Below are 27636 nucleotides of genomic sequence, written 5' to 3'. Positions count from 1 at the left end.
TCAAAGCCGACCTGGGCAGAGTTGGCCGGCCGGGGGGCGATCCTCCACAGTAGCTGGCTGCCGGGAATCATGTCCACACTGTCAGGCGCTTGAGAGGGAACATCCTCCTCGCTGCCACCCTGCACATGAGGCAGCAGGAGTACATGTCTACATGACTCCCATCCAAGTTAAACTCTTTATCTAAGGTCATTTTACAGATCAATACTTTCTCTCCTCCTTAGCAAAGTGCCTTCTTCTTATGGAAGTGCAAGATCTCTATTTTGTCTTCTTTTTAGCAGAATGTGACATCAATTAGTCGTTGTTTTTTTTAAGGAAAGTGCAAATTACAGTAGTTTTTCTTCATTAAAAAAAAAAGCACAACAACAGTTTGGCTCCTTTTTAGGAAGGTGCAACATCAGTAGTCTGTCTTCTTTTTAGAAAAGTGCAAATCAATAGTTTGTCTTCTTTTTAAGAAAGTACAACATCAACCGTTGAATAAAGTTCATTGGGTCTCTAATTTGTAATTGAAATTGGTTCTTTTATCTCAGACAGGTTATTAGATGATCATTTTTTCTGACATGTTTTGGTGACAGTCCTTAGCCTTCCTCAGAGTGTCACATGATGTTGTGTGACTCATCTTTAATCGTCTGATGTTCGATGATGGTGCGACCCACCTGTCAAATTTGGGGGTTGGAGTCACACGACATCATGTGACACTGAGGAAGGCGAAACACTGTCACCAAAACATGTCAGGTAAATGATAATCCAATAACCTGTCTGAGACAAAAGAACCAACGATTTCAATTACAACAGCAATCGTTTGCCTTCCTTCTAGGAAAGTGCAACATCAATAGATTGTCTTCTTTTTAAGAAAGTACAACATCAATCATTTGTCTTCTTTTTTGAAAAAGTACATCAATCCTTTGGGTTATTTTTAGGAAAGTGCAACATCAATAGATGGTTTTCTTTTGAGGCAAGTGCAACTACAGTTGTTTTTCTTCTTTTTGAGAAAGTACAACATCAAGCATTTGTCTTCTTATTTGAGAAAGTACAACATCAATCGATTGGCTTATTTTTAGGAAAGCGCAACATTAATAGATTGTTCGCTAGCCAGACACTGAGCTCCACTGTTTTTTTGGGGTTTTTTTTCACGGGGTTGAAGTAGAGCATGAGTCAGTCAGAAATGTTAAAATGTTAATCAAACGTGGCCTGTCCAGTTAATAATGGCTTTTTATGATCATAGTATATTCACAGTAGTGAGGCACAGAGTAATTACCTTTTTGCTTTTGCCTTCTGCTCCTTTCCTGTCGCTTTGCCTGTGAGCCTCCAGGTCAGCAGGATCGATGACATACAAACACTCGGTCCACTTTCCATACAGCGCGCACAGCTTCTTTTTGCTTTTGTGTGCAAAATAAAACCACACACGCACACATGCGCACCAAATCATTATTTTTGCCTGTTTTCTTACTAGGCGGTGACAAGGTAACATAACACAACTGTCGTTGTCAGCATTTGTGGCTCTCGCCAAGTAATATTGCAAAATGCACATTTACGGTGGTCTCACGGTCAACTGTGTTAAGTGTCCAATGAAAAAATAAATAATACAAATAATAGAATCCAGCTGATCTGGCCTTCCCCAGTGAGCCATCTGCTCTGCTGCTTTTGTTTTTTTTTCTTTTCATACCTACTTGGCTGCCTTTCCTGCAGCTTTGAAATTGCGCTCATCTTCTTTTCAGGAACAAAATCAATAGTTTGGCTTTATTTTAGGAAAGGGAAACATGAATAGTTTGTCTTCTCTTTATCAAAGTATAGCATGAACTGGTTGTCTTATTTATTTTCACAACAATTCAACATAAATAGTTTTGTCTTATTTTTAGGGAATTGCAACATCAATTGTTTGTTTTCTTTTTAGTAAAGTGCAACATCAGTAGTTTCTCCTCTTTTTGGGAAAGAACATAAATTATTTTCTTCATGTAAAGACAACAATAGTTTTTCTTCATTTTAAGAACATGCAACATGAATGGTTTGGCTTCTCTTTAGAAAAGTATAACACCAATAGTTTGTCTTCTTTTGGCAAATGTCCAACATCAAAAGTTGTTATTTTTAGCAAAGTGACTGTGTCTTCTTTCTTTTGTTTGTCTTCTTTTTAGTCAAGTGCAACATCAGTAGTTTATCTTCTTTTTGGCCGACTACATCAACAGCTTTCTTCTTAGTAAACTGCAAAATCAGTAGTTTGTCTTCTTTTTGGGGAAGCACATAAATAGTTTCCTTATTTTTAGGAAGGTGCGACATCAATATCTTTTCTTCATTTTGAGAAAGTGCAACATCAATTAGTTTGTCATCTTTTTAGGAAAGTGCGGCAACAGTAGTTTGCCTTCTTTTTTTTCACACAAAGTCATCATTTCTGCTTGTTTTCTTGCTAGAGGGAAACTACTTAACACAAAACGTGTCCTTATCAGCATTTGTTGCCCGTGTGTGTCGGCGTGTGTACGCCTCACCTCTCGCCAAGTAATATCGCAAATTACACATTCAGTGGCGGTATCACTGTCAGCGGCTTCAAATGCTCCGCAAACCCTCCCCAAAAATCCCATCTTATCTCACATTCTCCAATGAGCCATCTGCTCCACGGTTTGTCGCTTTCCTCCTTAATCCCACTTGGCTGCCCTTCTTGCAGTTGTGAAATTTAATTCAGCTCGTGACGCTCCATCTCAAGTCAGATGAATGGCTAATTGTGGGGGAATTGTTAATTAATGATATGGATTGGAGTCCAGCCAAAGCACTTCAAAATGGCGGTTTTATTTATAAATGATTTTGGTAAAGTGTACTTAAAGCACATTAAATCACGCTGGCTGTGAAATATAATGAAGGATGAGGAGATTTTGATTCACTTTTAATCGGCACCAGGTGGATACATGCTGCCTTTGCTGCACCGTCTTTAATCTGAATCACTCGAAAGCAAGAGTGATGGCAATGGTACTTCCCACTATGCGCCAGGGTTTGGAAATAATGAAAGTACACAAGGAATGATGAAGTGTGATTGCGGAGATGATGAAAAGGATGCTTTGTAGATACATTTGTAAATAGCAGCAATTAAACAGCAAGATGTTAAACATTCATTTAAACCCTGGTTTGCTTGACAGTTGAAAATTAAAAAAAAGTTGGATACTTTCATGAAAAAAAACGTGTGAATTTTGGGAAATAAAAGTCAGAATATGGATTTAAAGGAACATTTTTTCAAAGTGTAACGTTATATTTTTGCCTTAAAAGTTGCAATAGTATAATGAAGTTAGGGTGTGTGTGTATACTTTTTATAATTGTTAAAGCAGAAGTCAACCCAAACATATTTTTTTTAAGAATATGTTCTCGGCAGGCCCACTAGTTGAAACACGGCATTCTGATTAATTTTGTGTTTGTGGAATATAAGTAGCAAAATACACTCGTTTTTAGCCATCTGTGGGGGCGGCCATTTTGTCTTCTGTCGACAGAAAACGACCAATCACGTCTGGCCTGTTTCCTGAATCTGAGCCGTGATTGGTCGTTGTGAGCAGTTGTGACGTCATTTTCTGTCGACAGAAGACAAAATGGCCGCCCCCACAGATGGCTAAAAACGAGTGCATTTTGCTACTTATATTCCACAAACACAAAATTAATCAGAATGCCGTGTTTCAACTAGTGGGCCTGCCGAGAACATATTCTTAAAAAAAATATTTGCCTTGACTCCTATTTAAAGACACTAATGTGTGTGTACCTTTTATCCAGTATGTATCCTTCGACTTTGTGCAGTTCTTTGCCAAAAAGGCCACATGGCTTGAAGTTGAGACAGCATTTTTCACCAGTTCTGCACACGGAAGTAAAGAGAAGTAAGTGCATGGAAACCGGCTCCGAGGCCTAAACATGAGTGGCAGCGTCATACTGTTATTCAAAACAACTACAAGAACAACAAAATAATAAAAAGAACATAACCACTGGATATCAATAGCAGTAGCATCTCTGAACCAGTACTGAGGCGAAACACTTCATTGAGGAAATCCTCTTACTTGTGGTTGATCACCTCCACACTTCCATACTGCTCGATCCACAGCTGGCCCACGATAATGTTGTGCACGCAGCACGTGGGATTGGTCCACGTGTACGCTTCGTTGTGCCTGTACGGGAAACCGATGACTTGAAGCGTCACAAGAAGCCAAAGGATGTGGTGGTGTGTTATAGCGGTCCTCACTTGGGCAGCTCCAGCGTGAGGACTCCTTTGGGCTCGGCTTGCATACTCTTGCCCCAGAATTTAAGTTTGGGGTAGATGGAGCCGTGGAAGACAAAGTCCTGCTGGAGGCCCTCGGCATGGAAGGCGCTGACGGGGGGGTGGTGGCTCACCTGCTCCGATACGAGCCGGAAACCCAGGTCCTCCCTGGATTGATGATGATGTACTTTTTTGTGATATTTTGATTTGGAGGTTTGCCTTAAGATTAATAGGATGTAAAATGAGTAGTTTATCTTCTTTTTGGCCGACTACATCAACAGTTTTCTTTTTAGTAAACTGCAAAATCAGTAGTTTGTCTTCTTTTTGGGAAAGCACATAAATAGTTTCCTTATTTTTTGGGAGGTTTGCCTTAAGATTGATAGAATGTAAAATGAGTAGTTTATCTTCTTTTTGGCCGACTACATCAACAGTTTTCTTCTTAGTAAACTGCAAAATCAGTAGTTTGTCTTCTTTTGGGGAAAGCACATAAATAGTTTCCTTATTTTTAGGAAGGTGTGACGTCAATATCTTTTCTTCATTTTAAGAAAGTGCAACATTAATTAGTTTGTCATCTTTTTAGGAAAGTGCAGCAACAGTAGTTTGCCTTCTTTTTTTCACACAAAGCCATCATTTTTGCTTGTTTTCTTGCTGGGGGTTAACTAGTTAACACAAAACGTGTCCTTATCAGCATTTGTTGCCCGTGTGTGTCGGCGTGTGTACGCCTCACCTCTCGCCAAGTAATATCGCAAACTGCTTTGATGATGAGGTACTTTTTTGTGATATTTTTATTTGGAGGTTTGCCTTAAGATTGATAGAATGTAAAATGAGTAGTTTATCTTCTTTTTGGCCGACTACATCAACAGTTTTCTTCTTAGTAAACTGCAAAATCAGTAGTTTGTCTTCTTTTGGGGAAAGCACAGAAATAGTTTCCTTATTTTTTGGAGGTTTGCCTTAAGATTGATGGAATGTAAAATGTGTGCCTTGGCTCAATAAATTGATTCCCCCTCACCTGACCAGTTCGTAGGTTTCTCCGAGCAGCGGGTTGAAAGGCTTGCCCGTCCGTTCCCACTGCGATGCCACCGCAGACACCACAAAGGCCGCTACGCACTGAAAACAAAAGTTGCACAATCAACAAGATATTCCCACCCAAGCCGCCCCTTTCCTGACTGGACTTGTGTTTTGGGCTCGTCGCTTCACCTTCATCCTGTCAAGGGAGTCCAAGGTGCCGTTGGCTTGCTGGATGAGGTACGTGTGCTCCATGTACTCGGTCAGACGCTGCAGGAAACTGAGCGGCTCGTTGAAGATCACCGGCATGGCGATCTTGGAGAGCTCCTGGAAGCCACGCCGGGTTGAGGTTGATTAAGCAGTGTTGCTCTTGGCAGCCATCTTAATTTTAGTCTTTTAGATGAAAATGCTTATTAGTTTTAGTCAAGTTTTCGTCAATTATATTAGGGCTGGATGACTTTGAAAAATAATCTAATTGCGATTTTTTTTCCCCCTTGATATTGTGATATATGTGATTATTATTGGTTACTTGGCGCATGTATTTTTAAACAAACACAAGCGATAAATTAATCTATAATGATAATGACCCAGGTGACAAGTAATGGGACCATTGTTTTTGGTCCATGGCTTGTTGGTCAAGTCGTGTGATTCTTGCTTTGGTTGTGAGCAGTCCGGGATTCAAATCTTGATCCACCCTTTTCCAATGGCAATTCCCCATGTTTTCTTTTTCCAAGCACTTCCGTGGCTCGTTGGTCTAGTCGTATGATTCTCGCTTCGGGTGTGAGAGGTCCCGGGTTCAAATCCCGGACGAGCCCAGTTTAAAAAATCACCCCCCCCCCTTTTCTCTGGCAATTAACACTCGGTGACCCAGGCGACAAGTAATGGGGCCATTACTTTCGGTCCATGGCTTGTTGGTCAAGTCGTGTGGTTCTTGCTTTGGTTGTGAGAAGTCTGGCATTCAAATCCCGAATGACCCCTCTTTTCAAGGGCATTTCCCCCCTCTGGAAATCATCACCCGGTTGCCCATGTGACAAATTAAGGCTATCATATAAGCACTCCTGTGGCTCGTTGGTCTAGTCGTATGATTCTCGCTTCGGGTGTGAGAGGTCCCGGGTTCAAATCCCGGACGAGCCCAATCTGATCTCAAAGGCATTTCCTCTGGCAATTGTCACAGGTGACAAGTATTGGGGCCGTCACTTTTTGTCTATGGCTCGTTGCTCTAGTCGTATGATTGTTGAGGGCCCGGGTTCGAATCCTGGATTCACTGACTTTTCCCCCCCCCATTCTCTGGCAGTACTGTAGTCACACGGTGGCCCATGTGACAAATAAGGGGGCACATGTAAGCACTTCCGTGGCTCGTTGTTTTAGTCGCATGATTCTTGCTTCGGCTGGGAGAGGTCCCGGGTTCTAATCCTAGACAATCCCTCTTTTCAAGGCTTTTCCCCCCATTCATCTGGCAATTGTCACACGACGGCCCATGTGACGAGTAATGGGCCCATTAATGTAAAGGTGAGGCTTGTTGGTCTAGGCCTGTGATTATAGCTATGGATATAAAAGGACTTGGGTGAGTAAGGCTTTTGTACTCAAATGCTCATGAGTTTTAGTCACATTTCAGTCATTTCTATAGGTGCTAGTTTCAGTCCAGTTTTAGTCAACGAAAATTCAAAACGTTTTCAGTCAAGTACGATGAAAACCGTACAGCCAACCTACACAGGGGCCCACATGGACAAAAGTGTACAAAACATAGCTTCAATGAAACAAAATGAACTAGCATGCTGAGTTATGGGCATCCATTCTCACCATTCCGATGCAGTTTCTGAGAATACTCCAAATGCTGAAGTCATTTCTTGAAAACATGGGTGCAGGTAAACTAGTCCTGAAACAATAATACACGACGCATTAAAAAAAAAAAAAAAAAAGCATTTTCTCCTGATATTATAAGAGTGAAATGAGTCCGACTTTTTTTGGGAGGTGATTAAACCACATATTTTGTATAAAAAGCTATACTATGGTCATCATATTTTTTGGTGCTAAAATCTTGCATATTCTCGAGAAAACAATGACAAAAAGACTGGGGGGCTAGTATGGAAGAATTGCATTCCCGTTCATTTGGATTTCAAAAGTTGATTTGAGGGTTTCCTCTGACTCAACTTTCATCACAATCCCTGATGAATTACACTGAAAATGACTCTCGGCTGTCTGCTCTTATTTGGTTAAACATCACAGACACACAATAGCTGCAGGTGTCATATCTTATTTAAGTCTTGGCCCGCTAAGGAGACTTCTCGTGTATTAAGTGACACGCTGCAACAAAACCTGGCAGTGCTTCTATGATATGTGGCCTGCCGGGCTGGAAATCTCAAGATGTGCATTGGACCAGCCAGGCTTCTTCCAACGCTGTCAAAGGAAAAAGAATACGCGCCTGATGTGAAGCTCCCACTAAACCCAGAGTAGTGATTCAGTTTCCAGACAAAACAAAAAAAGTCTCATCAGTCTTATGCTGTAGTGCTGTTTTGGGGGTAATTTCCTTTGTATGTCTGATAAAAAAAAACATAACCAGAAAAAAATTCATGAGAATTTAGAATTGTAATACAGAGATAAGGGAGCGGGCCAGCCCCCTAAAAGTGAAAATCTGCTTAAAACTCAACTCAACTCAATTTTATTTATAGAGCACTTTAAAAACAACCATAGCTGCATACAAAGTGCATAAACCAAGATGGGTACAACAATAATAACATAAAAACAGTAAACACAATAAAACACTAAAACAATGACCAGTCTCATACTGAGTTGAAAGCCAAAGAATAAAAATGTGTGTTTGAGTTGAGTTTTAAAAATGGATTGCCTAGCATTTAGATGAGATTTAATAAAGGCATGGTTTTAAGTGCTATTGTGAAAGGAGAAAAAAAAAAAAGCCGGATTAAACAACAGCACCAACGTGCTGGTCCAATTTAAAATCACTGTCCAATTTAAAACCCAAGCTCAAGACTGTTCCTTTTAAATAAGATGCCAGAGAGCCAACGTCAACAAGGTGGGATGTAAAAGGGCCTCTGGGACCAAACACCATAAATTCTGTTTTGTTTTCGATGAATTTCAATAACCTTAGCACCATCCAGGCTTTGATTTCCTCCAGACAGGACAAAAGTTGCCTCAAAGAGAAAGTGTCCTTTTAGCTTAGCGGGACAGACTGTAGATCTGATCATCCGCATAGCAGTGAAAGGAAATACCATGTTTTCTTAAGATGCCACCCAAGGCCAGCAAATACAATAAAAACAGCAGGGGCCCCAAAATTGAATCCTGTGGAACACCATACGAGAGTGGGGCACAGCGGGACTCAGAGCAGCCAAGCACACAAAAAGTCCTGCTTGCCAAGTAGGATCTAAATCACTCTAGAGCGCTACCATTAATGCCCACGTGGTGCTGCAAACAAGACACGCACAAACCGACAAAATTCGTATATGACTGGCACACATTATAATTACATTAAAAAAAAAAAAAAAAAGCTTGAATAAGTGGGAATATACTGTACAGCTAATGTGCGTTTTCTTCAAATGATTGTCTTAATGGCAGTGCCGTCTTACTATTTTTCCAAATAGGTGTGGTGGATACTTTTGCATGATACTTGACATGACGCATGTCCAGTATGAGCATGTTGAAGCAGTTCATTAAAAGCTGCCTGCAGGGAGCGGTCAACAGAGCTGACTGATTCCCACCCTAAGCCGAGCCCCCATCAATATTTAAACGACTAAGACAAAGACACCTGTCCTTTCCGTGCCGCTCTTTCGGGGGGGGGGGGGGGGGGGGGGGCAACGCTGCCCTAAATTATTCAGCGCATCAAGTGGAAAGAGCCGAGAGGCTAAAATGAATAAGAGGAGCCAAGTTGGTGATGACGACTTCAGAAAATAATCATTGGCGTGTTAAGAAAAAGAAGTTGTAAATTACAAATGAAAGTTAGATGTTACTGCTTGTTGTTTTTTGGGGGCGATATTTGGAGATTTAAAAGTTGTATAATTGGGGAAAAATCATAATATTACAGAATAGAAAAAAAGACATATTACTAGAAGTGAAGTCAAATCTTTCTAGATGAAAAAGCAAGAGAAGCAAGTCATAGTATGGGGGAAAAAAGTGTTAATATTACAACAATAAGGTTATATTTTTGTTTTTCTTACAATTTTTGGAAATTATGTCATTTTAAAATCAGATTTTTGTTTGTTACATATTTGGAGAATTAAGTCACAATAATACGAATAAAAACGTAATATCAATAAAATAAAGTCCATTTTTATTCTTTGGGTTTCTTCAGGTTTTTCTACATTAAAAACATGTATATTTTCGAGGGAAAAAAAATCATCAGTTGAATAAAGATAGAATTTTCTAGATCAAGAAGTTTTATACTTACAATAAAAATATGACTATTTTTTTCATAATATTATGAGGATGAAGTCTGGGTGATAAGTCCAAGAGTAATATCAAAATATAACAATATTAAGTTTTTTTTTTAAATGTAAATAAGTTATCTTTAACTGATTTTAATATTTTTATATATATAATAATATTATATAAGAATAAATACACAATATTAAGAGAATGAATTCAGAGTTTTCGAACTAAACAAAGTCATAATAATAACAAATGGCTCATTTGTATGTGACAAGACCGCCTCCTGTGTTTTAAATTGGAATAAAATATGCAAAATATTCCAATATCAACATCTTCCTTATTATGCATTCATAATAATTCATCCCCTTCATTCTTGTAAAATTACAACTTTGTTGTCATAGTTTTACAACTTCAGTCTGTAATATATTATATTAATAACATTCCCCTGAATTAAGTTTCGACGTGTGTGTGTGCGCATCTCATTTAAATCGCCGGCGTGCACCGCTGACCTATACGTGGTGATCCCGTTGGGTTGCGTCTGCTGGTCGTTGCCATGGTGATCGCCCCGTGACATGCCGTCGGGGCGACTGCTGCTGCCGCTGCCGAACATGACGCCGCCTTCCTCGTCGTCGTCCTGCTCCTCCTCTTCCTCGAAGGAACGACTCGCCACAGTTTCGAAGCCGCTCAGGGAGAGCTCTGAGTCTGAACCTGGCGGGATGGATGTTTTTTAGGGTAACTCAAGACTGAAAAATTAGATCATTAGATCATTCGAGAATAAAACCGTAACAATGCAAGCTCAAATTCAGTTTTCTTTGAGATGAAACGTTTTGACAATTACTACAATAAAAGAAATGTTTTGAAATTGAACAGATGTGTATTTTCAAGAAAAAAAAGTGACTGTGTTAAAGTGAATAAAATCAGATTTATTTTTCTATCAGATATCTTTTTTTTTTTTTTTAATAATCTGATTTTTTGTATGGTGGTACATTTTCAAGGAAAAGTCACAATGGCTCAAGAATAAAGGTAAAAAAAGTCATATATTATCAATGAAAAATAATGCAAGAATGAAGTCAATTTTTTCCAGGATAAAAATGCTTTCAAGAATAAAAGAACAATAATATTATGAGAATCAAATGAGACTTTTTCAGGCATAAAAAAAAGTTACATTATAACTAGAATAAAATTACAAGGCACATCTTTTCAAGAGAAGAAGAAATAAAATGATGAGAATATTTAATAAGATTATTTTTTTCAATATAGGGGGTACATTTTTGAAAAAAAAAACAAAAAAAACCGTAAGATTACAGTGGGATTTTTTTCAATTAAAAAAATTACTGGAAGCCAAATTTTTAAAATTAAAAAGTTGCATACTTTCACAAAGAAAGTCATAATTTTAGAAGTGAATGAAATATTTTTTTTTCTATCTCTCAACTTTTCTATCAGATTTTTTGGATATAGGTAGTAAATATTTGCGAAAAAACATTACATAAGATTAAAGTGGGATTTTTTTCAAGAAAAAGTCAGTAGTCATATTACAACAAGAGTCAGATTTTTTAAGATAAAAAGTAATTTTCCTGGAAAAAAAAGAAAACAAAAGAATCTTGCGAAAATCTGTCCGAATTTTTGGGGGATAAAAAGTAGGATATTACCCGCCGCCCCCGCCAAAAAAAAAAAAATCTTAATATTACCAGTTGCACCTTCCTCCCCACCGCCAAAATCTCATTCGATGAAACTGACCAGACACGGCGTCGTGGAACTCATCGTCGCTGAGGCCGCTGGAGCCTTTGACCACCACCTGCTCCAGCTCGTGGTGCTCAGTGGCCAGCGTCTGCAGCGCTTCCGACAGGATCTTATTCTTCTCCACCTCCAGTTCCAATTTCATGCTACGCACCTGCACACACACAGTGAAACACTATACTAGGTTCTGTGTGTTCACGGGGAGGAACACAAACAAACGCAGAGGATAAAGAATACATGACTGAGTACTGTTACCCTGTTTGTCCACATGTTGTCGCAGAACTAGTTGTGCTCAATCCGTTGCTGAAAGGGTAAAAGCACCGCAACGTAGATGCTAATTAGCGTTAGCATTAAGCAGCGGGGCCTTTCTTTAGGCAGTTGTTTGGTTGTTTGCGCCACCGTACATCTTTTTTTTATTTTTTCAAGTCTACACTAGGGTTCTAATAGTTTTGGGAGTTTTCATTGTACAGTAGTTACTTTTAATTTCGTTTTGACTTGTTTTTTTTTTAAGTAATTTTGTTTTGATTAGCTTTTAGAGCAAGTTTGTTTTTATTTTTGGGAAAATGCTTCAGTTTAGTTTAGTTTTTATTATAAATGGAGTAATTGTCGAGAGCAAAATTTTAAAAAAAAATACTTAAACTAAAATAACCTTGGACTAGACTAGTGTCAGTCAGTACTCTCGCCATTTTTGCAAACATAGAGAAAAAGCACGGGCCAATCAGAGCGCAGCACGGCTGAACCGGCACCTCTGCACCGCCGCCGTCATTACGTGGGGATGCGGATGCGGCCTCGGGCATGGAGGCGTAATGGCGGCCGCTGCTACCTCACGTTGGCCGGGAACACGCCTCGTCGACAGCAGTGGGGGGGGGGGGTTAAATGACGGGTAATGGAGACACATAGAGCATTAGCCAAAGCTGCCTTGCTAATAGCGAGCATCCCAGCAGCACTTTACTCACCAAAACATATCTCGCCGGATGGTGTTGAAAACAAGTAAGGGAATTTTGGGGCCAAACTGGTATCCTACACATGGTACATAAAATAAGATCAGACAACGTGAATCAGGGAGGCCTTGTAAGGACTCAAAAAGGGGAAAAAAGGGATCATTCTTCATGATCGAGAGTTAAGGTGGACATAAGTCTACACACCCCTCTTTAAATGCCAGATTTGAGTGATAAAAAAAACTAATGAGCAAAAAAAAAAGAAAAAAAAAAGTGAATTTCTTTTTGAGTTGGAGTCACGCCGGAGATGATTTCCCATCTTTGAAACGCATCCCCCGCTGCCTCATTCACACTCGGCAGTGCTGAGATGGGGAATATTTCATCTTATTCCTACTGAGAGCCAGCCTAATCGTGAGAATCCGAGAGGGTGGCACTGTGCGCCTTTTATGCTTGCGCACGTCTCGGTTGAAGAGGTTTGACCCAGCTGAGCCGAGGAGGCCCGGGCCAAGGTGTCAGAACCTAGAATGCTGCGACCCGGCTCTTCCGCTGGATGATCTGGCAGCTTGTTTGGTCTCTAATGAGCACGCTCATTCATTCCTGTTATTTTATTTTTTTTTTCACACCGAGCTCCGGAAACGAGCGTAAGGCATGATTGGCGTCGTTGTTGCTGCAGATGGCGGCCGATCTGCTCCGAATGAACGCTATGGGATGTTTAGCCGTGTTTGTGTGCAGCACGATCAAGCAACAATCCTGCCTTCGACTTCACAGCAGGCAGCAGTTCGGCTGATCGCGACCTACTTCGGGAAAAACAGGCCAAGCTGTTCACTGCCACTCCCAAGTGAAGTTTTATTTTATTTATTTATTTTTTTTAACAACCATTAAACTAACTAAAACATGGTGTATGTTCAACCAAACACCACATCGCCTTGTCTGTCCAAAGTCTGCTAGCTTAATGCTAACACACAATACAAACCACCACAGGACGGCTAACGGGACTAGCCTCGTTGTCAAACTAAACATAAAACAAAGAGTACAATCTTACATGTGTATTCAAAACAACCACAGACCCTCTGCTAGCTTAATGCTAACACACGCAAATAAGAAACAGCATCGATGTAGCATTAGTTATAACCCTTCAAGCAACGGGTATTTGAACATAAACAGTGCTGCAACACATGTAGGCAGACACAGTAACAATACTTACCGGTATATATTTTTTATCCTCTGCAACAAAAGACTAATAGTCTTCTTCTAGTATATGTGCATGCATGTTTTATACTGCCCCCTAGTGGCGAGGGGGGTGGGGGATGTTGAAACACGTTCCAAAATGTTTAATTGGTGTTTCATGGGCTGCTGGAATGGATGAATTGGCATTTCCATTCATTTGAATGAGGACTGACGATGCACGGTTTAGTTATTGTTTGTTTTCATATGGAATGTTTACTTGACTTTTTTTGTACTGTGACTAACTAACAAAGAAGTAACTCACCACTTCCTGTTTGGAGACCAGTCCAAGACAGGCGGCCAGGTAGGAACCGGTCTCTCCCGACAGGTCGCGGATGGACTGCAGTTTATCCATCGCAAAGGACGAAAACTCTGCTCAAGGAAATAGGAATCTTGAATCCCTACTTGGGAACCCTAACCCTGCCTTCCAACCTTAGTTTCAAACTCCCTTTCCCTTTCTCGAAACCTTACCTCAAAACATTTCTTTGAAAACAAAATTCAAAACTCCAACTCTACTTGAAAGGCGACTTTAAAACACTAACCCCTGTCTTAAACCTGAAATTTAGCCCCTAACTCTGTCCTAAAAACCTACTTGGAAGCCGTAGCTCTTATTTGAAACCCCATTTTGAAACCGCAACTCTGTCTAAAAACTCAACTTTGAAACCCTAACCCGTCTTCAAACCCTAATTCGAAACCCCAAACCTGTCTTCAAAATCAACTTGAAAAGACTAACGCTGTCATGAAATTCTACTTTGAAACCCCATCCCTGTCTAAAAAAAAAAACGACTTTGAAACCCTACCCTGAAACTATCCTTTGCAACTCTTTGCTGAACCCCGGATTTAGAACTTTAACCCTGTTTTGAAACATACATTGAAACCCTAACCCTGTCTTGAAACCCTACTTTTAAGCCACAACTCTATCCTGAACCCTGCATTGCAACCCTATAAGACAATCTTGAAACCCTGACTCTGTCTTGAAACACTAATATGGAACCCTAACCCCATCTTGAGTCATACATTGAAACACAAACCTTGTCATAAAACCCTAATTTTATTTTTTTTTTCCCTACGTTTTTTTTTTTTTTTGGTGATGCCACCATAGTAGGATACCAGTGATGACAAAAGTAAATACTAAAGCCTTAATACATGAACTACTACTACAACTACCACTTTTAAAGAGTGAGTGTTTTTATTTTATTTTTGTTTTATTAAACAAAAATTAACTATTTGTATGATGGTTCAGAATGAAAAAAAAATACCGGTACTTTTTTTTTTTTTTTACCTCTGCCAACAAAGTTTTCATATGTCAGAATTATGCAAAGACTACTAAACTGTCTTTTTCCCCCCCCACACACTTTTCTCAGCACACTTGGAGCCAACAATTTGGTACGGCTCCAAATCAGAGCCTTGGCTCAGAGCTGCGTGAGTGCCAAAACTTAACTGAAAGCGCCTTAATCGAAAAAAAAATTTGTGACAGATTTTTTTTCCCCATTTTTACCTTTGCGAGGATTTATTAGATGCATTCCCCTAAATTCCTGAATATGAGCGAGCGCATTCCGCTATGCATTTGATGCCGATTGTTTGCCCTTGGTGGAGGTCTGCTCTCGTCAGAGCGCCACTCTGGCTTATCAGAAGATTGGCTGCTCATATCTTGGCAGGTTATTTCAATACATGCGGAATAAAAGTTGCTGTCGTCGTTACCTTGTGGCAGGGCGTCAGTCGTGACGGCGGACAGGAAAGCGTCCACTTCCTGCTCCAGCCTGGCGTGGCTCGCCTGCGCCGCCTGCATCGGCAAACACAAAACACTCAAACGTCATCAACAGGACGGGAGCGTGTGTTTTTACAGAAACCCGACCACGGGCTAACACTACTTTAAAACCTTAACTCTGTCTTGAAAACCTCATTTTAAATGCGACTATGAAACCTTACTTTGAACCCAAATTTGAAGCCCTAACCCTTGTTTGAAACTCTGATCTAGGATTGATTCTCTAATTTGAAATCACAAACATTCTTGAAACCCCACTTTCAAACCCTAACCCTTATTTGAAACCACAATCGAAAACTCAAGCCCTGTCTTGAAACCCAAGGTTGAAGCCTTATCCGTAGCTTCAAAACCTAATTTGGAACCCAAACACTGTCTTAAAAATCTACTTTAAAAGCCTAACTCTGTCTTGAGGCAATAATTTGGATCCCTAATTTGAAACGTTAACCCAAGTTTGAAAGCCTAATTTGGAACCCAAATACTTCGTCTACTACGGCTTAAAAAACATGAATTGAAACCTGAACCATGGCTTGAAGCCCTACTTTGAAAACCTAATCTTTGTTCAAAACCCTAATTCAAAAGTCTAGCAAGTTTAAAATCTCAATTTAAAAGTCCTACTTGAAAATCATATTTTAAAACCCAAACCCATTAATTGAAACCCTAACCCTGTTTGAAATCCTACTTTAAAACCCCAACCCTAGCTTGAAACCCTACTTTCAAACATTAATTAACCCTGGTTTGAAATCTGATTAGAAAACCCGAAACCTTGCTTCAAACTTTGAAATCTTACCCTGCCTAGAAACCAAAATTTGAAATCCTAACCATGCCTTGAAACCCTAATTTAAAACCCCAACCGTGTCTCAAAACCCAAATTTTAAACTCTAAACCTGTTTTAAAACCCTAATTTTGATCCGTAACCTTGTCTTGAAACCCCAATTTGAAAATTAAACAATGGATTCAAACCCAAATTTTAAACTCTAAACCTGTTTTAAAACCCTAATTTTGATCCGTAACCTTGTCTTGAAACCCCAATTTGAAAATTAAACCCTGGATTCAAACCCTCCTTCGAAATCCTAACCCTGTTGCGAAACCCTAATTGCAAAACTTAGCCCATCCCCAATTTGAAACGCTAACACTGCCCTTAAAGTCTAACCTCCGCCTTACCCTTGAAGTCATGACAAGAAAAAAAAAAACCTAATCACGAGTGGGGGTCTTTGCACGGCGTGATTCTTGCGCCACGTTGGGTCCGTCTAATGACGTTTGCTGTTGTCCGTTTGTTTGTGTAGGTTTGCCACCTGCAGGGCGTCGGCGATCCGACTCAGCGAGTTGCCTTCCTCCTCCTCCTCCTCCTCCTCCTCGCGGCTGTCCTGCTCCTGGGAGCAGTAGTGTGTGCTGAAGGCCGAGTGCTCGTCCAAAGCGTCCAGCCAAGCCTGCACGTCAACAATGGGGGGAAAACTTTTTTTTTTATATGCAGAATGGTCAGAAAAATATAAAGACTCACCCTAAATGAAACCCTACCCTGGCTCGGAACAAAACTTTCAACACTCTAACCAGATTTAAAACTGTCATTTGAACCCCTAGCCCTGAAACTCGAACCCGGGCTTGAAACCATCATTTTGAGCACGAACTCTGTTTTGAATCCGTGGCCATGTTTTGAATCCGTGGCCTTAATTTGAAATTCTAACCTTATTTTAAAACCCGACTTTCTATTCCTAATCCTTGTTTGAAACTCTACTTGGAAAACACTTTGAAATCCCTACCCCGGCTTGAAACCTTACCTCGAAACACTAAAATCCAGTCTTGAAACCCTAACACTTTCTCAAAACCATATTTCAAAACCCTAACCCTGTTTTGAAACCTGAACCCTGCCTTGACAATCTAAATTGAAACCCAAATCCTTCCTTGAAATCCTAACTCTAGCCTAAAAACCAATACCCTTAAAACTGATTTGAAACTATTCACCCAGTCTTGAAATCCTGATTTGATACCCTATTCCAATCTTCCTACTATACTTTAAAACCCTCAACGTGCTCTAATTCCTCATTTAAACCCTAACTGCAATTTCAAACACTCACCCCAGGCTTGAAGCCCCAACTCTGGCTCAAAACCCTAACCCCGTTTTAAAACCTTGAACCTAACTTGAAAGCCTAATTTGAAACCCTACCTGAGGCCTGTAAACACACTTTGAAACCCTAACCCTGTCTTGAACAATTCAAATTCTGAAACTCTTAAAACCCTAATTTGAAAACCTTACTTCGAAACCCTAACCCTGTCTTGAAAAATCTCTTTTAAATTCCTAACTGCATCTCAAAACCCCAAAACATTAACCTTGCAATTGTGGGCACTCAAGTGTGTATTTATTGAAATCCATTCACTTGTCAGCCTATTCTGACATAAAAAAAACCCCAAAAAAACCCCCACAACAACAATTTGGACATCCAATAGCCGAGGACAAAGCATGAGAAACAAGGCGGCCATTGACTTTTTCCCCTCAGACAAATGTCACAGCACAGCAAATGGGAAAGTGGGGCGGGCGGCCAAATATGAGGCGATTTGTGTCATACGTGTTTGTTTTGGCGAGCGCAGACGTGACAGTGTGCATCGGCACAAGCTTAACTTTTCAAATCGTCAAATAGAAGTTGCCTTTGAAAGGAGGTGGCTGCAAATTGATCGGCCGTGACGGAGATTACAATTGGAGGAAGCGTAAAAAGCGTGGAAGCATCAAACCGTACTTTTCTTGTCGCCTCGGGCTCCGTTTTGGCCGATACTTTGAAATAATGGACGCTGTCATCGAAGCACTTCAGGGTGAAGATGCACTTATCTTTGGATCGCATCTTGAAAGGAAAAAAAAATAAAAAATCAACAAAAAGAGCAGAAAAAAAATGATGTATAAAAATTGTATTTATTGAAAAAAAAAAAAAAAGACATTCCATTATTATTTACTATTATTTCATATAAATAAAATACAATAATTTTGAAACCCAAACCTTGACTTGAAACCCTACTTTGAAATCCTAACCCATGTTTGGAAACCTAACCGTTGTTTAAAGCCTAACCGTTTTTGGTAACCAAATCTGAAACCCTAACTCATGCTTGAAATCCAAATTCAAAACTTATTTGTAGCTTTGACCTCTTTTTAACCTTCAAACCCTAATGGGAAAACCTCATTTGAAACCCTAATCTTGGCCGGAAACTCTAACCGTTGCTTAAGCCTCTAATTTGAAACTGGAACCCAGACTTAAAACCTTAATTATATCTCCTAAACCTTGTTTGAAACCCTAACATAGAACCTCAACTCTTGCTTAACACCCTAATTTGAAAGCCTAACCTTTATTTGAATCTTTAAACCTGGTTTGAATCCCTAATTTGAAAGCCTAGCTCTTATTTGAAACCCTAAACCTAGCATGAAACCCTAATTTGAAAGCTCAATTTGAAATCTGAACATTGTTTGAAAGTAGGGATGTTCGATACCACTTTTTTTTCCAGACCAAAACCAGTATGAGCAATCACTCTTTGAAAACTCACTGATACCACGCACTGATACCTCTAGTACTTTTGATATTGGCTTTAAGTATTGGTGGCTGGTATCGGCAGCCTCCGCGAGTACCTGATACCAATAAATAAGCCTGGTTTCAGCCCAATACAAGTTATCAATACTCGCCCACACTAATTTGAAACCCTAAACAACATCTGAGAGCCTCATTTGAACTCATAAGCCTTGTTTGAAACCCTAATTTGAGCCCCAAAAAAGGGAGTGTTTCAAGGGGAGAGTCAGTTGGTTCTCAGCTTCTCACCAGAAACTGAGCATTGGTGAGGGATTTGCATCCTTGCCTCCTGACGTTGGCGACGGCGTCGGACCTTGAGCACCAGGAAGCAAAAAGTGACAACCAAACACACTGTTTACAACACACAACAATCTCCCAGTCCATTCGTTACAGTCCTGAAATCAGCTGGGCGAACTTCATTTTATGAATCCATTGGAGTCATGATGTGATGGCTAGGCTATTGCGTGCTAGCTAATGTCAGGAGAAGCCTACTAGAGCATCTGAACTTTATTTGGGGTTAAGCAGAGGCCTTTTAAATGTTGCCTTTATGACTCCCCTTTATCAAAAAAAATCAATATGATTACTTTTTTTTTTTTTTTTCTACCTCCCCTTTATTTAGTTGTACAGGTTATACAGTAGGGTCACATTCATGTAGGGAAACGTTTGAACTTCTTTTCTGTTACTTTTCCTCAAGTATCGCTTTTGAAGTACTTTCACTTTGAGGATTTTCCGCTTCCCCGCCTCCTGTGGCCATCTTTCAAATCAAAAGGCGCGCAAGGTCGAAGACGCCACCTACTGTTTGGAGTACCAGGACAGAACGCCGTCGTGGAGGACCACCCAGTAGGAGCGCCAGCCCAAAAATCTGGAGCTCTGCGGGGACGACACACAAGGGAGGAATCGGCTCCATCGTTTCTATTTTGACAGCAGCAACACGTTTGTATATTCTGGTCAAGTACTGACATAGTCTCACTTTTATCTCTATCTCTCCATGTAGTATAGTATATATACAAATGATTTACAAATTTATTAAAAAAAATATAAGTAATTAATCGCAAAATTTGCCATAATTAATCGCAATTAATCGTATTTTTCAACTACTATTTTTTACAAAGCTAGGAACTGATATTTACTTGAGTCAAATTTTTCCTGTAAAATACAATTGTTGTACGTTTTCGGATGAAACGGATCGAAAACGTCTGCATGTGCAGCCGGTGAGAGACTTTTTCAGTCATGCTGGACTCCTGTTCACTGCTAAACGATCGCGGCTTCACCGCAAGAACCTTGAGAGCCAACTGCTGTTAAAGCTTAATAGTGACATCACGGAGTGATTCTTTGGGAAACATGTTTGTTTTGCATGTTTTGTCACATACACACAGACTGAAACACACACACACAATTTACCTTCAGATTATTTTAAGACATTCTTTAATTAAATGTAATTCATTTTATTGATTGGATGGACTTTAATTTGCCTGAAGATGATTATTTTGTATTTTCGTCTGATGAAAAATACATTGCTACAGTTACTCAGTACTTGAGTTGTTTTTTTTCACCAAGTACTTTTTTTTTTTTATTAACCCAAGTAATTATTTGGATGACTACTTTTCACTTCAACTTGAGTCATATTACTCTGAAGCAACAGTACTTTTACTTGACAACAATTTTTGGCTACTCTCCCCACCTCTGGGCGCTCGGTAACTTAGCAGCACGTTTGCGCCGATGCGTGCGTATCGGCCTGCGATGTAATCTCGTCACACTTCACTGCCTCGCCGCTGTCTGGCTGTTTACAGAATCATTACGCTAATCAATGGCCGCTTCACAGGCCGCTAAATGAGGCTACAGGCGGCCACCGGAGAGGCGACTACGCCGAGAGGCTCGGTCATGAGTACATTTTCATGATGTACATGTTTGCGATGAACCCACTGAAGTGGAGCAATCAATGTTCTATTGAAGCACTTTTAAGAATGCGCCTCACCAAATGTCGTTCGAAGCACGCAGTATAGCACGGATTTTTCCTGCTCGGTAATGTGTGCAGTGAACCTATGGCTACATGGTTCAACTGAGGTCTCGTGAGGTCTCACGCCAAGTCATGACTGGAAAATTAAACACGGATTTCAAACCCTAACACAGGCGTGGAACCTTAGTTTTGAAATTTCTAACCCTGGCTTGAAATCCTGCGTTGACATCCTAACACAGGCTTGAAAACCTAAAGCATGTTAGTAACCCAATTTAAAAATGTTTTACTTAGAAATCCTAATCCAGTCGTGGAGCCACACTATTGAATTTATCCTGAAATCAACAAATAGGGCATTTAATGCAAGATTCGTGTGGACTTCACCTTCCAGAGGAGTCCCTCAAACTTCTTGGCGTGGCGTCTCATCCCCTGCAAAGTTGGAGGAACGCCACTCAAAAAAAAAAAAAAAAAAAAAAAAAAAGACAAACCAAAATGCAAAAGCAGTTGGAAGTGTTGGCCGTCGGTGCGAACACTCACCCGGCGCGTGTTGCCCTCGAGCAGCTGTTTCATTGCCGCGTCGCTGGCCAACTCCGACGCGGTCTGACCTGAGGGAAACACGTCACACCAACATGAAAGGCTTGAAGCGGAAATCAACCCAAACAGATTTTTTTTTCAAGAATATTTTCCCAGCAGGCCCACTAGTTGAAACGCGGCATTCTGATTGATTTTCCCTTTGCGGAATATAAATGAGCCATCTGCGGGGGCGGCCATTTTGTCTTCTGTCGACTGAAAATGACATCACAGCTGCTCACGACCACAACCAATCACGGCTCGGATTCAGAAAACAGGTCAGTTGTGTTTCGACCGGTGGGCCTGCTGGGAACATATTCTTGAAAAAAATACGTTTGGCTTCAAAACTCTGATCCCGTTTTAAAGCCCAACTTTGAAACCCTAACCAGCTCTCGCGCAGTCTGGCCTGACAGTAACACGTCGCCATCGTCAACATAAACAATAAAAAAAAAAAAATAACACTCAACGGGCATCAAGGCTAATTACCACCGTTAGGCCTCCCGTGTAATCATCGCTTCTTGAGCCGCGGCGCTAATCACTGAGCGCCAAGCATTTAATCAGACGGAAAGAAAAGAACACAGCGAACCATCGCGAAATGGCAGGCTTTAAAAGCAGTCATTATAATACTGCTTGGTCAAATGTAACCCAGATTGGGTGAAATAGCTAACCTAGTGCTGGGTTCAAAAAGGACCGAGCCAACGGCGGGTTATCTATACCCAGCGCATTGGGTTGAGGATTTGACCCAACGCTTTGGGTCAAGATTTTCATCCACCAAGGGGTCAAAACTAACCATACTGATGAGTTAAAGCTACCGAGAAATGGGTTAGCAGGTTATCAATGTAGAATACTCATTTTATTAAGTATTACTAACATTTTCTAAGAAGAAGAAACAACTTACTTTCCTCTGTTAGGAGTCGCCACAACGAGTCACTTGCATGATATGTTTGGCACATTTTTCACTCCAAAAACAACCTTGTTAAAAAAATAACCCAATATGGGTGAAAAAAGGAATTTTCTGGGTTCAATTTTTGGGGGTTGTTTTGTGCAAAACGACACAAAGTTGGGTCGAATTGTATTAGTTGGTCGCTTTTTGGGTTATTTTTGACCCAACACTTTATTGAGGAACGCCCATCCCGATGCGGCATCAGCCCTGACTTGGATTGGAAACCAGATCCCACTGTCCAAAGTTAGTGATGTTACCCACTGAACCATCCAGCCACCACCAATGTTTTCTAAGAATGTTACGTCACATTTACTGCGACTTCAGTACGTGAAATGATAATCCGCCCGCCCAAATCCAATCTTCAACCCAATCTGATGGGTTAAAGTGATGAACTCAATCTTGAGTAAACGTAACCCAATCTGCTCAAAATCCACAGCGACCCAGCAAATGGGTTGCGAAAACAACCCGGCTTTTTTTTTTTTTTTTTTTTTTTTTTGTGCAAGTCAGCAAAGATCCCAGCGAAAACATGAAATTTAAAAACCGCTCTTGGCGCCATTCGAATGCGCGTTAGCTAAACGTCGGCGTGCCGCGGTAATTTACTGTCCAAACAGCAATAATTAGCAAAGCGCGCCTTAGCAGTGAGTTTACCAAAATGAAAAGTCCCAAAGTGTCAATCCAAACAAAAACACGAGCTGGATGGGAAAAAAAAAAAAAGCCTCACCTGGTCTGCACTTGAGGATTTAAACACCTCACCCAGTTAAACCCAATCCCCGACGCGATTCACTCAATTTACAAATAGTTTTTCTTTGGACGATGCCGACGACATTTTGAGCGCAGAGATTCTCCTTACCGATCTTGTTCTTAACGTCGGTGCAGGCCCCGGCCCTCAGCAGCTTGGCGGCACACAGCTTCTGGCCTCGATAGGCGGCGCAGTGCAGCGGAGTGTTGCCCAGCACGTCTGTGCACTCCGTGTTGGGCGGCGTCTTGCTGCTCAGCTGCACGCACGCACGCACGCACACGGCGAGTTAAATAAAAGTGAAATAAAAGAGAATGAGCAAAGACAGATGGTTCGGCCGACTCCCCGAGGTGTTTAATATCCTGTGAACAACCGAGCCGTGATAGTCTACATTTTCAGCGCGCTCTGGTTCAGATGGATAGAAGGAAGAAATGTTTGAAACTCTAATCAAGGCTTGAAATGATCAGAGCTGCGCATTCCATCCCAGGGACGGAGCGGTCCGTCCGGGACGAGAACTCTTCAAGAGGATGGGAAGCCCTTACAATTGCTTCACACCCTAATTTGAAAACCTTTGTTTGAAACGCCAATCCTCATTTAAAAGCCTAACCTGCGCTTGAAACCCTACTTTGAAACCCTAATTTCACTGTCTAAATAGAGTCTGAACCAGTGCTGAAACCCTCGTTTTAAACCTTAAACCCTTGTTTGCAGCCCAAATCCAGTCTTTAAACCCTAATTTGAAGACTAATTGTAAAACCCGAAACATTGTCTGAAACCCAAATTTGAAACCCAAAATCTTGCTGAAACTCTAAACCTATCTTGAAATCTGATGTGGTATGCTTTGGATCACGAGGCTTTCATTCACTGGACATAATGGAATGAAGCCTAACCAAGGCTTGAAACCTTAATTTGAAACCCTAACCCTGTGTTGACGCTGCATAAAAACACAAACCAGCTGACTCAGAGTGGCCATGTCGCCTTCTCCCGCCGCTTCAAGAAGTTTGCATTCCTGTTTGCGCTCTTCCGTCCTCTCCACCGCTGTAAAAACAACATGGCAAAATGTTTTCACAATTCGCCCAACATGTTCTGTGTGCGTGCGACCAAACGGGACCGAACTCGTGCCGCCCACCGCCGCACAGCTGCCATGACCCGAGGTTTCGAATTTACTGATTACTTTTTTTTTTTTTTTTTTTAACTGACCTTCATCTATGATTTTAAATCCGAATTTCACCAAAACGAGTCGGCGACGGCCGGCCGCTCATGAAAACGGGTTGCGCAACCCTACGCACTTGCGCGGCAGAGGCGTCACGTCGGGTCGCTCGTTCGAAGTGGCGTCGTCGACTCCGTCTCACCCGCGAGCATGCGCCTGATCTCGGCGTTTTGAGTGACGTCTTTGGGAATCTGAGCCGTCCCGTTGATGACGGTCGCGCTGGCGTTGTAGCGTAGCAGCAGCATGACAACCTCCTGAAGAACGCGATTGGTTGATTGACTGCTTCGGTTGAACAGATGCGCTAAAGTACCTTTCTCCCCGTGAAGGCGGCCTTGTGAAGGGGCGTGTCTCCGACGTTGTTGGGCAGGTTGACATCCGCCCCTGCCTGATTGAAAATGATCACACATTCGGAACCTCGCACGTGATTGGTTATTGCCATTTTTGAAGAACAAACCTTCAGTAATTCGTCCACCACGTCTGCGTGTCCAAAGTAAGAGGCCAAGTGGAGAGGTGTCCAACCGCGGTTCGACTTACTCTTACCTGCAACATAAACGCACAACGCAATTATGGATGAGAGTCGGACAACAACAACAACTTGAAACCTTGCTTTCAAACCCTACCCACCGTTTGAACCTATAATTTCAATTCTGATAGATTATGAAAAAAATATGAATCATGATTATTTTGGTAATAATTTGAATCACTATTATTCAAACGATCATTTATTTTGATGAATAAGAACATGTGCCGTAATTATGTAAGTTACTTTTGGACCAAACAAAATTAATTCCAAAAAATTGTTATTATAAAAAAGGTGGAAATGTATAAATTCAAGTCAAGTACGATTTCCTTGTGGAAACGATTAATAATCGTTTTGCTACAATTATTTTTACAATTTTGTAATCGGGGAGTGTAATAATCGTAATTGTAATCGAATTTCGATTAATTGCACAGCCCTATAAGCCTTGTTTGAAAACCTAACTTGAAACCTTACTTTCAAACCCTAGCCAAGGCTTGGTATCTTAACCCTGATTGGAAACCCTAACCTCAGGCATGAAACCCTAAGCATGATTTGAAACAGTGCTGCTGTTTTGGTTCGCAAACTCAAACAGAACAGAGTGTACAACATGCAGGTTATCGTGACCAACCTTTGCAGTTGATGTCCAACGCGCTCTCTCCGCTCACCTTGGATGCCAGGAGCTTCCGAACGGCGTCCAGGTCTCCGTTCCTGGCGCAGCACAGAAACTGCTCGTCCGGCTCCGGATCCTCCATGAACACCTGGGAGGCGGAGAGGAAAGAAGCGCATGAAACATGACAGTGAGTCAGTGAGTCAACATTTGGTACGTTGCATGGAGCTCATTGACAAGATTCCTAACTTGAATTTACATGGTGCTGCTGTTTTTTTGTTCAAAGCCGTTAATGTTTTTAATGAGGTAAACAATAGCGGTGAGGAACTGAGATGAATACAGTTCCTACCCTGCCACTAATCGGGGCCACTTTTGAGGAGGAAATAACAACTGTGGGATTGTGTCATTTGCGGCGCCGGAGCGCATGCGAGAGGAGGAAAGTCACATGAGAGTCGTTTGTCAGTCAGCAACATGATAGGACGAGCACATGGGAATCAAAAGGCTTGAGCGTAACAAGGAAGTCCACGTGAAGTCTGACATGCTGAGAACGTCACATGGGCAACAGTAAAATGCTGCCTCAAGGATGCCGCGGCGGTGTCAAAAGTGAGGAAACTGGTTTGTACTTTTATCGGAAATGTTCAAATTTTAAGGGCTACCCGGTTGGCAGTCAGAAAAAAAAAAACAATCAGACTTTTGGGAAATGAAAGAAAACGGCTTAGCTAGCTTATTAGCGTTAGCCTTAACCCTTACATACTGATCATTTTCCATGCACACTTGACCCAAGCCAAGAATTGTTTATATCAAATTATACAACAGGTATTTTCCAAATGTATTAATAGGCTTTTTGCCATTAATAAATTGATTATTAAACCTTTAATCAATGTTTCAAAGACAAGTGAAATGTACAGGTACAGATGTCGCGCATGTGTCAAGGCCTCTGCATGACTTCTGCTGCTTGTGTTTTGTAGGTACGATCCTTATTATGCTGTTTGATTCTTTGGAGATTCCCCCGTGACTCTTCAAAGATCAAAAAGGGGCATGTTCCTGCCTAAACGAAATGTGATGGAAACAGACAGCTCCTCCAATTTAAGTAAAAACAACTCAGCAAATTGTTTTGTAGCAAACAACTTGCTTCCTCGACTTCTCCAATGAAATTCATAAATGTTGCCATTTGACCGCCAGCGGCTTTCTTAACGTCCCATCGAGGCATTCAAGAAATGCAAAAAGTTAAATATGAACATAAAAAAATCCCCCTGCATACCACAACTAACCAGATTTCTCCGCATTCTATTTGCATGTGATTACGCCTTCTGAAAATGGCATTTTGATGCTATTAATCTGATTATGGAGGATTTGTGTCACAATTGAACATTTATGGCCCACATGATCAAGGATGTTGGAGAAATGGCCACACGCAGTTAAAACTCGTTTTTTTTTTTAATCTAAATGTCTTGATTGCTACCATTTATTACTCTTGATGGGATTAGATGAGATTCTGAATTATGCACAGGGACATAATTACTGACTCATTGTCGGTCACATTTCTCAATATGCTTATTTTATTCATATCTTAATGTAGTATTTTGTTTCCTAATATGCTTAAAAGCTTATTTATTTGACTTTTTTCATGCATAATTTCATTAGCGATGGCGTAATGTGTTCAACGTGTGAGATTGTTTTGCGAAAACAGACATGACCAAAATTTGCAATGGGCTCATTTATAAAATGGTACATCTGTGATCTTACCATATGACTTTATGCCTGTAGGTATTATTATTTTATTCCTTTTTTTTTTTTTTTTTTAACTTATTTTATAAGATTTTCGTGTTGATAAATCTTCACATCATGAATTCTGACCCACCATGACCACAGGCAAATCGCATGATGTACCATTGCAACTACATTTTCATTTGCATCACTTCAAAAAGATGAAGTAGCCTGGAGGGATGAGCCAAGCACATGTTACACAAGCAGCACGAGTGGGAAGTAACCAAGACTTTACTGTATTTTTTCAGATAGGCGTTTTACTTTTACTTTTTTTTACTCTCTACTTGTCTTGTCAGAATCGTTATCCGTTTTTTCCCCCAAACTCAGTGGGTGATGACACGACGTAAAAAAATGTAAATAGGGAAAGGGAAAGTCAACTGCGGTTGAGATCTTGATTGACTCATCGAGTTATTGCGGACTTAAAAGGCAGAAAAAAAGAAAAAAAAACAAGGACAGCAGCGATATGGAGCAATGCGATAATGTGAACCAGGAAGCATTAATGACTATGATGCAATAGATTCAAAGAAG

The 27636-nt window shown here is 40.8% G+C and overlaps 1 protein-coding gene and 2 non-coding genes across 5 annotated transcripts in view; 2 read left to right on the top strand and 1 right to left on the bottom strand.

Moving 5' to 3' along the window:
• The window catches only part of osbpl1a (oxysterol binding protein-like 1A), a 33158-nt gene that overhangs the window by 4653 nt on the left and 869 nt on the right, over positions 1-27636 (bottom strand). Inside the window, exons 2-25 of one of the 3 annotated variants that reach the window (XM_086046534.1) lie at positions 25363-25492; positions 24669-24754; positions 24525-24599; positions 24357-24468; positions 23957-24042; positions 23122-23266; positions 21296-21363; positions 21143-21187; positions 19601-19674; positions 19054-19117; positions 17992-18093; positions 16555-16689; positions 15199-15280; positions 13763-13869; positions 11336-11489; positions 10108-10306; positions 7019-7094; positions 5411-5545; positions 5223-5320; positions 4199-4381; positions 4017-4124; positions 3728-3817; positions 1256-1376; positions 12-119 (exon numbers count right to left, since the gene is read on the bottom strand). In XM_086046534.1, coding sequence (XP_085902660.1) covers positions 12-119; positions 1256-1376; positions 3728-3817; positions 4017-4124; positions 4199-4381; positions 5223-5320; positions 5411-5545; positions 7019-7094; positions 10108-10306; positions 11336-11489; positions 13763-13869; positions 15199-15280; positions 16555-16689; positions 17992-18093; positions 19054-19117; positions 19601-19674; positions 21143-21187; positions 21296-21363; positions 23122-23266; positions 23957-24042; positions 24357-24468; positions 24525-24599; positions 24669-24754; positions 25363-25486 — 2577 coding nt within the window. In that variant the 5' untranslated portion in view covers positions 25487-25492. The remainder of the gene's footprint in view (positions 1-11; positions 120-1255; positions 1377-3727; positions 3818-4016; positions 4125-4198; positions 4382-5222; positions 5321-5410; positions 5546-7018; positions 7095-10107; positions 10307-11335; positions 11490-13762; positions 13870-15198; positions 15281-16554; positions 16690-17991; positions 18094-19053; positions 19118-19600; positions 19675-21142; positions 21188-21295; positions 21364-23121; positions 23267-23956; positions 24043-24356; positions 24469-24524; positions 24600-24668; positions 24755-25362; positions 25493-27636) is intronic. The other 2 variants (XM_086046535.1, XM_086046536.1) reach the window with 2 other exon arrangements.
• Positions 5962-6033, top strand: trnap-cgg (transfer RNA proline (anticodon CGG)). The gene has a single exon. It is a non-coding gene; the product is annotated as a tRNA-Pro (tRNA).
• On the top strand, positions 6281-6352 carry trnap-cgg (transfer RNA proline (anticodon CGG)). Its single transcript has one exon. It is a non-coding gene; the product is annotated as a tRNA-Pro (tRNA).

Source organism: Filicampus tigris, chromosome 12 (assembly GCF_054856515.1).
Source record: "Filicampus tigris isolate MCC_2025a chromosome 12, RoL_Ftig_1.0, whole genome shotgun sequence".
Taxonomy (NCBI): domain Eukaryota; kingdom Metazoa; phylum Chordata; class Actinopteri; order Syngnathiformes; family Syngnathidae; genus Filicampus; species Filicampus tigris.
Note: the sequence above shows the minus strand (reverse complement) of the source record. Positions and strands in the feature narration are given on the sequence as shown.